Source organism: Oryza sativa, chromosome 7 (assembly GCF_034140825.1).
Source record: "Oryza sativa Japonica Group chromosome 7, ASM3414082v1".
Lineage (NCBI taxonomy): Eukaryota > Viridiplantae > Streptophyta > Magnoliopsida > Poales > Poaceae > Oryza > Oryza sativa.
The window spans coordinates 18,578,224-18,592,794 of NC_089041.1; the positions used below are offsets into that span (position 1 = coordinate 18,578,224).

At 44.0% G+C, this 14,571-nt stretch overlaps 1 protein-coding gene and 2 long non-coding RNA genes across 3 annotated transcripts in view; 2 read left to right on the forward strand and 1 right to left on the reverse strand.

The window, feature by feature from the left end:
• The first annotated feature begins 2,092 nt into the window (after nt 1–2,092).
• Nucleotides 2,093–14,571, forward strand: part of LOC107277317 (ubiquitin-ribosomal protein eL40 fusion protein) — a 55,905-nt gene continuing 43,426 nt past the window's right edge. Inside the window, exons 1-2 of the mRNA XM_066312692.1 lie at nt 2,093–2,192; nt 2,572–2,611. Coding sequence (XP_066168789.1) covers nt 2,093–2,192; nt 2,572–2,611 — 140 coding nt within the window. The remainder of the gene's footprint in view (nt 2,193–2,571; nt 2,612–14,571) is intronic.
• LOC107281778 (uncharacterized) lies at nt 4,969–6,465 on the forward strand. The gene is made up of 2 exons (XR_001547712.3): nt 4,969–6,080; nt 6,189–6,465. It is a non-coding gene; the product is annotated as an uncharacterized lncRNA (long non-coding RNA).
• LOC4343278 (uncharacterized) lies at nt 6,927–9,839 on the reverse strand. Its single transcript, XR_001547711.3, has 5 exons — nt 9,112–9,839; nt 7,987–8,424; nt 7,636–7,894; nt 7,404–7,545; nt 6,927–7,326 (listed from the first exon to the last, which is right to left on the reverse strand). It is a non-coding gene; the product is annotated as an uncharacterized lncRNA (long non-coding RNA).

Consider the following 14,571-nt stretch of genomic DNA (forward strand, 5'->3'; position numbering starts at 1 on the left):
CCAAAATGATAATCCGTTTTCTAAAAAGTGTACCTCAATGATAATCCGTTTTCTAAAAAGTGTACCTCTAAATATTTACTAGGCTGCAATGACAACCAAAATTTGTTGCATATCAAAATTTATTATATTATATCATATCGGGTAGAAGGGTGTTATAGTATGTAATGGAGGGAGTACGTTTCGATCAATACTCCCTCCGTCCCATAAAAAACCAACCTAGTACTGGATGTGACACATTCTAGTACTACGAATCTGAACATACATTTGTCATGTGTCACATCCCGTCCTATATTCACTTTTTTTGACGGAAGGAGTATGTACCAACCAGTTGCGTGAATTACAATTGATGGGCTTTTAACTTTCTTTCGTATAATATAAGGGATATAATATCCAATATGTTGCTACAAGAATTTAAGCGTAAGAGGATATGGGGGATGTGCACATTGAGAATGTTAAAAGGTTAATATTGAGAGTGTTGAAAAATATGAACAAAGTTATTGAACTGATAAAAACACGTTTTTAGTATGCATCCATGCAAAAGAACGGTACAACATATAAGTGAATTCTGCATGTGGACATCACCTCAACCGATACCACTCTGAATAGGAGTCACTTTTCACCAGTTTCAACAGTTAGATGATTCTTTATACCTTGTTTCATAGTTAAGCGATATGAATCAGATCCGATTTATATTTACTTTAAGAGAACTAGCCTAGAGCTCGTAAAACTAGAATATTAGAGAAGGACCTAATATCAAATAATTAGGAGGGGTGAGGCTTTGAACCCAAGTCGTCTAGCCCACCACCTTGTGGAGCTAGTCGGAAGACCCCTGGGCATTTCTCAAGCTAGCCTAGAGCTCGTACGTTACAACGGAAAACAAACTGAAATTCTTACTTATTATTAAATCAATTAATAAACACTTATTTAGTCTAAGTAATGTTATGATTATTCTTATTGAACAAATAAGTTATTTTGAATTTTGGGGGAGTCAATAGTGATATAGGAGAAAACTTGTTGAAAAATGATGTAATAGTATAGATTGTGGTCATTAGATATCAGCTGTAAGGGTGATGTGGAAGAACACCACCCCTACTATTAACATTTTAAGTACTCTATATGTTTCATATTATAAGGTGTTTTGATTTTTTTTCCAAGTTAAACTTTTATATGTTTGACTGAGTTTATAAAAAAAGTAGAAGTATTTTAAACACCAAATTAGTTTCATGAAATATAGTATGAAATATATTTTGATAATATGTGTTGTTTTGTGATGAAATGATACTCGATAAAATTAGTCAAATGTAAAGAAGTTTAAATAGAAAAAAAAATTGTCAAAATGACTTACTCCCTCGTCCCTCCGTCCTAAAATATAAATATTTTTAGCTATGAATATCAGATTTATAGCTAAAAATACTTATATTTTAAGACGGATGGAGTAACTTATAATACGGAGAGAGTAGTATAGATTAAATTGGACTTTTTTTTCGATTTTGCTATATCTCACTCGAAAGATTTTTTCTTATCTCTTACTCGATTTTCTCACTCAAATTTACAGTGCATTTTCTTATAAGTTACAATGTAATTTATGGAACTTACACTGTAAATTTTGTAAGTTACATTGTAATTTTTGAATCTTCGCATGTAAATTTTAAATTTTGTATTGGATTTGGTCTTTTTCTTAAGGATATGGTAATTTAGTGTCCATTATGGTGTTTCTTAATTGTTTTTTGTTTTTTATTATATCTATCGGATTTTAATTCAAAGATTAAAAATCTGTGTGATACAATCATAAAAATCTTTCGAGAGATGTATAGGTACTCTTTTTTTTTTTTCTGACGGCGGAGAGGCGAGGCAATGGGGTGGTCTTTAACGGATGGGTTGAAAATGGGTTGGGCTTTAACGGACGGCCCACATGTCATCTGGTCCATCAGAACCAGCGACGCGGAGAGACTGGAGAACTAGGGCTCCGCCTCCCTATAAGGAGCGTTGCCACTAGTGGAGACCCGAGTCCCGACCACGACGTCCGCCGCGGTCGCTGCCACTGCACTGCACTGCACTCTACCCCGGCGAGCACCACGACCGGCGGCGAGAGATGCAGATCTTCGTGAGGACGCTGGACGAGTGCATCACGCTGGAGGTCGAGGGCAGCGACACCATCGGCGACGTCAAGGTCAAGATCCACGACAAGAACGGTATATAATTGATTAACTCGCTTAGCTGAGCTCCTCCCCTTCGCCCTGCTCGTCGGTGGCCGGCAAAGCCAACTGCATTTCCTCTCGCGCTTATCGGAATAGTCCAGCTCCGCCTTTTCTTTAACCGTCCCGATTCGAGGATTTCAGGGTATGAAAATCATAGCTTTCCTTTCTCTTAAAAAAAAAATTATCCGATTGGGTAGTGAACGATCGATAAGGTTATTGGATTAGTTTGCTTCCACTTGTGTTTCTTCAGAGCAAGAATTGTATGGGGGGATTGGTGTATTTCTTGCCAAATCGCTGGACATTCCAATTTGATTACCATTTACCAGTTTGTACCATGAATTTGGGGGTTAATTTGGTTTGAGTTGTACGGCAGGCATCCCGGCGGACGACCAGCGGCTGATGCACGCCGGGAGGCAGCTGGATGATCGACGGACGCTGGCCGACTACGGCATCCAGACGGAGCACACGCTTCGCCTCGCCATTCGTCTCCGCCGCCGCGGCCAACCTCCTCACACTCGCGCTCAAGCACAATGAGAAGAAGATGATCTGTCGCAGGTACGTCCTTTAATTTGCGCATTTCCATCCAAAAACCCAATTAGGGCAAGTACAATAATCTACTATTAGCCTGTCCACCTCAGCGTGATTTGACGTGGAGGCGCGCTATGCGAGGAGAAGGGTGTGAGCCGGCGCTTGCATGAGCGCCCGTTTTGCACAGGCTACCATGCAATCAGTGGGACCCACATGGCCTAAGCGCAGCATGCATATGGCCCGGTATGCTTGATGGGCCAGGCAAAACCAATTTCATTGGTTGGCCAAGCCTGGATTGTTGAGCCTTGTAGAGACTATTATTGTATACATCAACTGTAAAACAAGTTCTAAATGAGTTGGATAAGAATTAGAGTAAGCAATCGGCTCTTCTATTGCCCTTGCCCTTAGGGGAGTCACTCTCCTTGATTTGAGAATCTGCGGCGGCCCCATTGTTTCGTTTTTTCGGGGAATAATCCAAACGGCATATTTACAAATTAAAAATAATTTGTGAACAAAATTTTTATAAATGTGTTCTTACCGATCTAAAAGTTAAGCTTGGAAAATAAGCTTGATAAAAAAAACTTCAAAATCAACTTCAAATTTAAGATTGAAAATTCAAATTTTGGTTGATAAGTATAAGTATAAGCGAAAAGATGGGGCCGTAGTTCGCCGCGTGCAAACGAAAGTAGCAGCTTTTGGTTGCAAATTAACTAATTTCTTGGTTGCAGATTTGCGGTGGTATGAAATGCGAAATAGAGCTTACTTGGTGCATCACCTTTTCAGCTGAGGCGTAAGAAAAAGCTAGTACTCCTTAGTAAATAGGTACTCTCTCCGTTTCTCTCCGTTTCAGGTTATAAGACGTTTTGACTTTCGTTCAAGTCAAACTGCTTCAAATTTGATTAAGTTTATTGATAAATATAGTAATATTTATAATACCAAATTAGTTTCATTAAATCAATAATTGAATATATTTTCATAATAAATTTATCTTTGGTTGAAAATATTATTATTTTATTCTACAAACTTAATCAAATTTGAAACAGTTTGACTTTGACCAAAGTTAAAATATCTTGTAACCTAAAACGGAAAAGTGGGATGGAGAAGTGAACAAAACGTATTGATTCCACCATTCTTTGATAGGTACTCCAGATGAACCGTGGGGATGGAAAAGCGAACGAAACGGTTCATCAGTTTTTTTTTTTGAGATGTCTTAGCATCATAGAACTGCAGTTATTATCACATCGAAGTTTTAACTTCAGCCCTAGCTATTAGTTTAATGTTTTCCTGTTGGATTACGAACTTTGAATCTTTGATCACCCTTTTTCTCCATGCTAATGGTAGTTTTGAAGAAGCATGGCTGTGACATGCTCAAGAAACCACTGCTGAAAGTTACTTTCTTGGGGATGAACTTTTATCACTCTCTATGAATATATACGTCGTGATGGTTCGGATGGAAATGCTAGTTACTGGTGAACATTGCAATGTGTTCTCTGGCGATCTAGCCTCACCCATCATATTTGTTCTTCTCTTTTCACCATCTATTGCAACTGTTTTTGGCATGCTCTGTGTTATTGGATGGCTGTGGATGTACAATTGGCCAGATTGATGGCTATCATCAGGCCATGCTGTTCTCGTCTCTTTACAAAGTAGGAGCTGATGCCTTCTGATTCTGGATCCCTGATGTTATATGTGTGCACGCGTTGTGGCTTGCTAGGAAGGCAAAGCAGGTCCTCCGACCGCTGCCCAGTGTTTTGCTGATATCCTGCTGGATGCTGATGTCTCACGGAGATTTTTCGACAAACTATTTACATTTGCAATAAACTTTCAGCAAATTTCACGGATTCCAATCAAATTTGGACCCGCCAAATGCACTCGGAGATCGTGGTAGAGAGAGAATCAGGGGCAGATCTACCCATTAGGCAGGGTGGGTCGACCGTCCCAGCTATGACATATGTTGCCTCACACCCCCCAAGAAGCCCAGACCATCTTAGAGTCCCCCTCCGCGGCTAGCATTGCCGCATTGGACACTTGCTGTGGCTAGCGCCGACAAGGAGGTGGCACCTCTCTAGTGGTGCTCGTCGGAGACGGGAGACCCAGATGTGGGAGATTAGGCCATTCACAGCACCTCATTTGCGTTACCTCGTATGCCACATAGGATAGATACACAACGAATCCACACATCTTACAGTGCAGGGTACTACGGGTGATCCCAAAACAACTACCCCAACCTATTCTCTCTTCCACTTTCCCCTTTCTCTCCTTTCCCCTTTCCCTCTCCTACTTTCACTCCCACCCACCCGACACAGCCGGAGCGCGCGGCGGCACAGGTCGCCGTCGTCGCCACCGACGCGGCGTCGTCGTCGTCGCCCACGGCGGCGCGCGTCGTCCCCGCGAATCTCTCGGCGGCAATGAGAAAGCGGAGCGAGGAGGACGGCGGTGGCGCGAATCTGGAGCGGCGGCGTGGGAGGACAACGGCGGCGGCGCGAGAGGACCACGGCGGCGGCGCGGATTCTGGAGTGGAGCGGCGTGCGCGTCCTCGTGCTCGTGCTCGTGGTCGTCGTCCTCGGAGCGGTCATGGCGGGCGGCGGTGGCGCATCCTCGCCCCGCCCTCCTCACCGACGGCGCTCTCCTCACCGCCTGCCCCAACGCCGAGTGGCGGCGGCATCCTCGGGACCTGGCGAAGAAGCGGCGGCGGCGCGGATCCCAAACATGGAAGCTGGAATCAAGGACCTGAACGATCCTGGAGACCAAGCCACCGGCGACGCCACCGCGCGCGCAGCGATCACTGCGTCGCTGAGAGCCATCGCCGTCACCTCCGGTCTCTCCACGCGCCCCGACTTCGCCGCCAATCTCTTCCCCGCCTACTCCTCCGCCGGGCGCCCAGTCCTTGCCGCCGCGGAGCTCCGAGCTCGGCCCCCTACCTAGCTATAGGCTGCAGGAGCCTCCGTCCACGCGGGGATTCCACTTCAAGTTCGTCATCCTGGAGGGTGCTGGTTCCCTCGCGGTGGCGTCGTCGCTGGTCTTCATGTACGCCAGGCACCGCAGCGTCCGCGACGCGCCGTGAGGCTGTTCGACGAAATGCCCGAGAGGCTGTTGAATGTGATACCAACAGTTTGTTTTCCATAATTTCTTCTTGTTAAGGTTTGGGCAGACTACGATTAGGTCAACCAGCACATTGTTATTTAACCGAACACTTAATCGGTGAAAATTCATCAGATGCAAATGCATTAATCATCATGTACGGAAAGAGTGGAAATTATGATCTTGCACCGAAAATATTTGGTTCGGTCAAAACAAAAACATATGTTGTCACACTCACAACTTTGGTACTGTATGACCAGAAGCTCACTGAAGGTATTTTAAACCCAACTCAGCAATTTTGGTCACTGTCATTTCAGCTTCTGCAAATTAAGCCCAATAGCCTCACTTTTCTTGCCATTCTGTCTGCTTGTTGCGATGAAGGACTTGTTGATGAGGGTTGATGAGGGTAAGAAGTTGTTCACTAGAATGGAGGAATACTCCCTTGAGCCTAACCTGAAGCACTATGCCTGTATGGTGAATCGGCTAGGGAGAGCATCTTCAAGGGGCAGAAGATATGATCTCTATAATGCCAATAGAACCTGATGGTGAAATATGGGGAACTGAACTTGGTGCATGCAAAATGCATGACAATTTTGAAACTTGCAATTGTAGAACAAGTTCTTTTATTGTAAATAAGTTCATGCTTTTGCTTTTGGTACTCCCTCCGTTTCAGGTTACAAGATGCTTTGACTTTTGACTTTGGTTAAAGTCAAACTGTTTTAAGTTTAATCAAATTTATAGAAAAAAATAGTAATATCTTTGACCCAAGATAAATTTCTTATAAAAATATATTTCATCATTAGTTTAATAAAAACTAATTTGGTATATTACTATATTTGTTTATAAACTTAGTCAAATTTGAAACATTTTGATTTTGACCAAAGCTAAAACATCCTGGGCATGCTATGGTTATTATGTGATTTCTCTTGTGAGCAAGTGGCATTTCAGCGGTTTAGAATCGGTTGTACCAGGATGTGAAATATGTGTGATCAAGTGGGGTGATCAGTATGTCAGAGTGATCCCTGAAAATCAACAGAACGATAACTCAACAGACATGGTCTGAAATAAAACCGCAGATGGTCTGAAATTTCAACAAGTAGCACAGATTCCTACATCAGATTCACAAGCACAAATCACAGTTTCATAAATATGTTCTCACAGATTCATCAACACATTGACACAAATTTTCAGCAATAACTAAGAGATTCTTAAATATCTCACAATCACACATCTCTCCAGGCTAGCAACATCGGGCGACCACATGGCCTCATTCTCAGCCCAAATTTTACCATTCATCGATACAACACACATTAAACTGAAGGTTTAGTTTTATGTCTAGCCAACATCATACAGTGCATTTCCACTAGCAACATCACTTCAGGGCTATGGCAACATGCACACGGCATCATTTACTCACAGCATACAACCCCAAGCTGCATCCCGTAGATCAGCAGCAACAACTGGAACCCAGGGCATCACAAAGCAACATCACCCAATAATAGCACCACATCCACTTGACCTGCACATGTAAAAAAAAAAGTTTTAGCATCATTCACAAAAGCATTTTTGTAAGAGGCAATCAGATGAACTCCACACCTGCATGCTGTGACTTTCTCACCCTCAACTAGCACAGGCCATCCAAAAGATGTTGGTGCCCCATAATGATTAATGACAAAATGACCAGCACTTGGGTGATCAACCAAACCACCAAAGTTGATCACAAAATGTGTTCATGTTGCTAGCCGCAAGGAATAATATGATTCACATATTAGACAACACGACCCATGTATATAGTTCACAGACCATCCAAAAGGAAGAACTAACTTACTAGGGAGAAGTCAAGCTAGATGAGAACCTATCCACTCCTCCACAAATCTGATCAGAGAGGAGTGCAACAGCCCTGATATGCACATCCTTAGCCCATGGCTCCATTTTAGGAGTGTAACAGCCTGATATGCGCTTCCTTAGCCCATGGCTCCATTTTTTATGTGTCTACCTGTAACATTTGTGCAAACATGTCCATAGCCTTGCTCTTGTGGAGCAGCTGATGAGGTAATTCTTGGGCAGTACCAGGTTCCTTATATGAACTGAAAACAAAAATCGAAAGACATGTCTACCTGCTAAATTAGAAGGTCATTGTTCAGTTTCAATTTTAACCAAATAAACTAAGAATGCTTACACATATTAGCCATCATGTACTGATTGGAAAAATGCATTTGCATCCTGTAATCAGGCATTTTGCAGATACTTTGATTCCTGTAATTACTAGCCACCGGTACAAGCTGACAATGACCCTTTACAGTTACAGGGATAATTCGGGCCTGTTTGGCACAGCTCCAGTTTCAGCTCCATCAAAACTGGGAGTGGAGTTAGGTGGAGCTCTTTCACAAAATGTGCTAGAGTTGTGGAGCTGGGTTTAGGTAGCTCCACAACTCCACTCCAGACTCAACTCCTGGAGTTAATTTTAGGAGTTGGAGCTGTACCAAACAGGCCCTTCCATTGATCTGCGCCTGAAGCTGCTCTTTGTGCATATCCTTGAGCACCTGCCTCTTGCTTTTTGCCCAGGACTACCTTTGTGTGATCCGCAGGTGCTTCGGCTTCCATGCCAAAGGTTCATCTAGGACACAGTATACCAAGTAATTACTAAAAACATCCATGGGCTCGACATCAGTTAAAAGGATACTATGAAGTAGAAGAAATTATATGTTTTGTTTGTATTTCCATGATCTCTGTGTCACTAATGAGAACAAGGCTGCTAATATAGAATAATTTAATCAAGATGGAAAACTGTATATGTACAATTTTAAAAGGTACATATAGTTACATGGTTGAAGAAAAAACAATATAACATTGTCATGTGATTACCCTTTTTATATCCTGTTTCATATTTTTGTGTCTACACTTCTGATATTTGTTCTTTTAGTATGTATACCAAACCATGTTTTTTGTTTTGGTGCTGTACAGGACAGGTTCAATTATTTGGTTTTCCTATTAGTCCTGCACAATGTTTCACAGCACATTGGTGTGGGCAATTTTGGTAGCCTTGCCTTCTAATCTTTCTCTGGAGTAGGAGTACTGTTGCAGCTTGAGTAATAGTTGAACAATGTTTTTTCTGACATCTTGTGAGCTAGGGATCATATTTAATAGACAAACAATATTAAAGGTTTAATAAGTACTAAGTACCTCAAGGTACCAAAAATTTTAGTGTAAAATTTAGATACCTTAAGGTGCTTTCTTCTCTATGCTAATAGGTTGAATCATCAATCAAACATTCAAAAGTAACATGTTGCATTGCATTGCATACCTTATTTTGCTTGATTACTGTCTTTCCTGTTGCCGCTTGCCCAGATGGCCGGACCGCCAGATGCTCACAAGCCAGGGGCAGCCTGCCAGGGATACAGCCCCTCATGGAAGCACAGGCACTGCAGCATGTTGATCATATTAGAATTGCCAATGTACAGAATTGCCCCCCTGGGACTCACCCCTCGTCTCTCCTCAGCTGCCCAAGAAGACTTAGCAGTAGTGCAGAATATCATCCAACAACTGGAGCTCTCAGATGGTATGGATCAGCGGATCTACTCCCCAAATGGCCATTCAGAGATCTTGTCCTCCAGCTCCCTATATCAATTCCTTTCCTCCTCCGATCTACCTAACTGTGCCAACTGGGATTTCATCTGGAACAATGCAGCTCCGCCAAGAGTGCAGTTCTTCACCTGGCTCATGGGAAAAAACAGGCTGCCCACATGTGCAAACCTCTACAAGAAAACAATATTGTCAACTGCTACATGCGAGCTGTGCCTCTGCTAGGATGAAGACGAAGATCACCTCTTCTTACACTGTCCTTTTGCTTCAACTTTCTGGTCTGCGGTCCGAATTCAACCAAATATCCCCTCAGCACAACTCTTATTTCAGCTCAAGCCGCCTCCGATAATCCCAATGGTAGAATTCAAGTGCTTCTACCTCCTTTGCTTTTGGTGTTTGTGGAATCACCGGCACGATGTGGTATTCAGAAAAGAACCCCCCTCCCTCCAGCGGATCCTTCGCCGATGTATTCAAGATGCGTCCCTCTGGTCAGAACGAATGAAAAGCGATGTATGTCCCATAGTTTCACAGTGGAAGCGTTGCTTCGCTTCTGCCCTTTCATCCCTGTAACTGCTTTTATTCTTCTTACTCCCATGTAACTTTAACAATCCCTTTCAATGAAAATTCAGGTGGGGAAACTCTCCCCCCTGGTGAAAATTAAAAAAAAAAAGAAGGATGGGGCGCTACTAAGTAAACCAGACTAGAGGAAGTCAGTTTCTTTCAATGATACAGGCAAACAGTAAACCAGTTCTTTACAAAGCACATGATTTTTGAAACACATCAGGTCATCTATCTGAACATTTCTGAAGATTACAACATCCGTATGCACATTCTCATAGCCATAAAGATTTTTCACTGCACATGTATCAAACAATTCAAGAGAACAGATGACTGGACAGATTGATTATGAAGCTAAGAACCTTTGAAAAGAGAGTGTGTGTCATACTGTCCTGTGCACCGTGAAACATGAAAACTAACAACAGTAAAGCTTATATTATAAACTTAAGCATAATCTAGAGAAGTGGATCGAAATTAAGCAAAAACGAGTCGGCTATAACCTACTGCATTTGCTACCTTTCAATCCCATCTATGTGATTTCATCGAAAATCCACCATAATCAACTTAAACTTCCTGTAATTTCAGCCATAAAGGTCAGAACTTTCTAAGGCTGTACAAAATTTAATAATTCATACATTTCCTGACTATGTGATTCCCAGTTACCCCCTCAAATTGAATACAGCAAGCACACCCGAGACGAGGGTTTACGATTCGCGAACCTGTTGTCACTTCTAGGCCTGATGCCTCTGGAGCGTCGGTTGCTGTTGAACGCGATTCCGGCGATGCACATTGCACGCGCCTCCAGTCTTGGCCGTCATCCGGCCGCCGACCGCCCTCCATCTTCGGCATCATCCGACCACTCCTGCCCGCCGCCACGACGGCGAGCAATGGCGTGGTGGAGAGCGGGATCTCAGGCGGCGCCGCTGTTGAGGACGGAAGAAGGCAGGAGACTCCGGCGAGGGAACGAGGGATCAAATCAATGTAGCTGGCGGCGGGAGGGGTCTTTACTCGTAAAACCTAGTCAAATACCCCATCTGACTAAAATCCCAGCTGGCTGCCTCTCAATTCAGTGCAACTAACAGCTCCCATCTCGAAGAAAATTACAAGTGACTCAAGGACCTATTTGTTTCAGATTAAGATTATTATAATCTAAATTATAAAATTAGATTATTATAAACTGTATTATAATAAGACAATATAAAATAAGCTGCTAGCTATTTGTTTCTCTATATTATTATCTGTTTGTTAGTTGTTAGCCACCCAATAATCTAAAAAAGCACCTTTATAGTAATCTAGCTTATAGATTATAATAATCTAAAGCTATCTGTTTGTTTCAGTTTACTCCTAATAATCTAGATTATAATAATCCTAAGTTGAATCAAACAGTACCCTAGTCCTTCCTATATCAAAAAGACTTCGCTCCCTATCTGACGCGTGTATAACACCAATCTCAATGCAAGTACTTCATCTCCTTCGTCTGGCCAAATTTTCCTCTCTCCTCTTCTACGAGGTTGCCGCCAAAGCTCCACGGGGGACTGTCCGCCATGAATCCCTCTTCTTACGATTAATGGATCATTGGGCTATACATCTTGGATTGCATTTGATTCGATTTGATTTGAAGGGGAATCAATCTGGGCATTTGATTCGATTCGATTTGGGCCATGAAGTTCGCTGACGAGGGACGGTTCTTGAACGGCATAACCTGCTTATCAACAACCAGAAGCCCAAAAGCCAAGGCCACTGAGTTGGCTTGTACACCGGCCGGCGGCCGTGCTTTCCATCTCAAAGCACAGCAATTAATTGGCTGGTTCAATCTTATGCCATGGACATGATCAATTGCAAGAACTAAGAGCTGGATCTGCTGGAAATCGAGGACGACACTGTGGCGCACAAGATTGATTCCCACAGAACTTCCACAGCCACGTGCAATGTGCTTATCTAAGCCGACTGCGCGGCGCGTTGGGGTTGCCTGTGCATCGCCCCGGCCAGAGCACGCCGGCTTGCCGCTGTTCCCTGGCTTAGCAGCCAAGAGCGAGAAATTTAGCCTGAGAGTCTGAGACGAAAGGAGTCGGAGGTTGGCTGCTTGTGTTATACACGTGTCATATAGAGAAGCAAAGTCTTTCTAATCTCGGAAGGACCTAGGTCCTACCTAATTTTCTTCCATCTCGTCTTGTACCGTTGGACCTGAGATATCCAAAATGCAAAAGCTTTGAAAGTTTGAGTCCATATTCCACGAGTTACCTACCATAGTGATACCGATAGTGATAACTGATATCTCCCGCTGATAAGTCCAGGTACCTTCACTCGATTACTTCTTTCTGACATGGATCACTGATATGCTGGGCGGGCCCAGATGATCCAATACGTCAGAGACCTACACTAAAGGAGGGAAAGTAAGTGAGAGAAACTCACCTTCAATGCACAAAAACCTAAAGCCAGGCTAAAAAACCCAAAGCTAAGGTTTTCTCCCAATATAAGCCACAATTCGGTGCTCTTCTTCACTTTCTTCACTGGAGACGATTCTGCGATCCCATCGGCTCCTACAACTTCCTCAAGTCAGGTATGGCATCAACATTGTGATCTTCTCTTACGCCTCGCGCTGCCGCCTCCGCTGAGCCGATCGGGCGCCATTCCCGTAGTAGCTCTGTTGTTATTATGGGACAGGCTATAAGGGTTGGGATATTTTGCGCCTCGATCCGTGTCAAGTGGGAGGCCATTATCTTCCTCGTCATCCTGGAGTTTGGCTTCCGAAACTGGCACCGCAGGCCAACGCCTCTGCTTGATCACGGCAGAGACAACGGAAACAACCTCCTCCTCCTCCTCCTCCTTGGTGTTATTGTCGAGGTAAACTTAGCTTTCCCTCCTTATTCTTGGCACCAAATGCATAGCCCCCAATCCAAACTGATGCCTAATTTCATGTTACTTCTCCAGATCTGAGACCCTCTATTATCATAGCAATATAAGACAAAGCTCTGTTGTTCGAATACTTCTTTCTCAACAAGCTGCAGGAAATATCCTGATCATCAGCATCGTAGATCCTCCACACCCACTTATAAGTAATGCCTCATTAGTGTTGATGATGCCCAAACATCCAAATTCCTTATCCTTAGGTCATCATAACATGTCATCTGCAATGAGAAATTACCCCTTTATCAGACCTCCTTGTTTAGCTTTATCCATCATATAAGCAAGACAATCTGCAGCCAAATCAAACAACAGCAGGAATTAGCACCCCCATTTCAAACCCCTATTATCCCCCCGCCTCCCTCTCGCTGATGTTGATACAAAAGTTCCCCTGCTGATAGTTTTCATTACCCATTATCTCACTCTTCTAGCAAATCTTTTCCTGCACAGTGGTTCCTCCACATTAATCATCTCCATGTCCATGAACTCAGTGTGCTTCTTTTGATTTCCTAAACATCTGGGTTGCATTCCGACAGATAGTTCGGGGGGTGTTGCTCCAGCGAGGCAGGAAACCCGTGGCATTTGCCAGCGCAATCTATACTAGGTCCATTTCGCGGAATACATCCCGATTGGTGTTGGAGCAGCCCATCGTTCCAGTGACGCAGCAGGAGAGGTGCGAAGCTTATCTGGGCCGGCCCATGGGGCAGACAGCGCCAGGTATCGCCATTGCAGTATGCCTGTTAGCCTGTATACTCCCTCCCTTTCTTTCTTTTTTTTCTTTTTCTTTTGTCTCTTCCGTCTTTAACATCAGCACGTACTACTTAAGTTGCTCTCATCAAGTCAGTTTTTCTTTCCAAATCTATATTACCTCCTTTCCAAAATATAGTAATGTAGAATCAGATGTAACATATGCTAATTCAAATGAACAAAAACAAACTGTAAAATAGGATAACAGATAACCCATTTCGCTTTTTTTTTTGGGCTGGCACGATATCACCCCTTAAAGGAATAAGTTCATTTAACTTGTCAACGAATCCGATTTTCGTCCCTCAACCTGAAAACCAGACACAACGAGTCTCTCAACTATCAAAACCAGTGCAGATTAGGTCCCTCGGCGGTTTTGGCTGACGTGGCGCCTACGTGGCTAATTTGACTCGGTCTTCATCTGACGTGGCATTGACGTGGCGCTTATGTGGCAATTCAATTCGAAAAAATAATAAAACCAGTGGGACCCACATGTCAGTCTCACATAGAAAATAATAAAAAATGTGGGACCCACGTGGGACCCGCATGTCAGTCTCACACATAAAATAATAAAAAAAAATAGTGGGACCCACGTGGGCCCCACATGTCAGTCCAACTCACCCTCCTCTCTCCCCATCTCCCCTCTTCATCTATCTCTCCTCTCCTCTCTCCCGGCGACGGAGAGGCAGCGGCACGCGGTGGCCGGCTGCCGGCGGGAGAGGAGGGAGCGGCACAGCCAGGCGCGGCGTACGGAGGCAGTTTGGCGCGGCGACGTGGCACCGGCAATGAAGGGGAGGAAGGCGAAGGGAGCTCCATGGGCGGCGGTGGGTTTGGGGAAGGGCTGGCGGCGGCGGGGAGCTCGGTGGTGGCGGGGATGGAGGTGAGATCAGCGCGGGGTGGAACGGAGAGGTCGGCGCGGCGTCAACAGCATCGGCCGGGCGCGGTGGCTCGGCAGTGCGCGGCCAGGAAGTGGCGT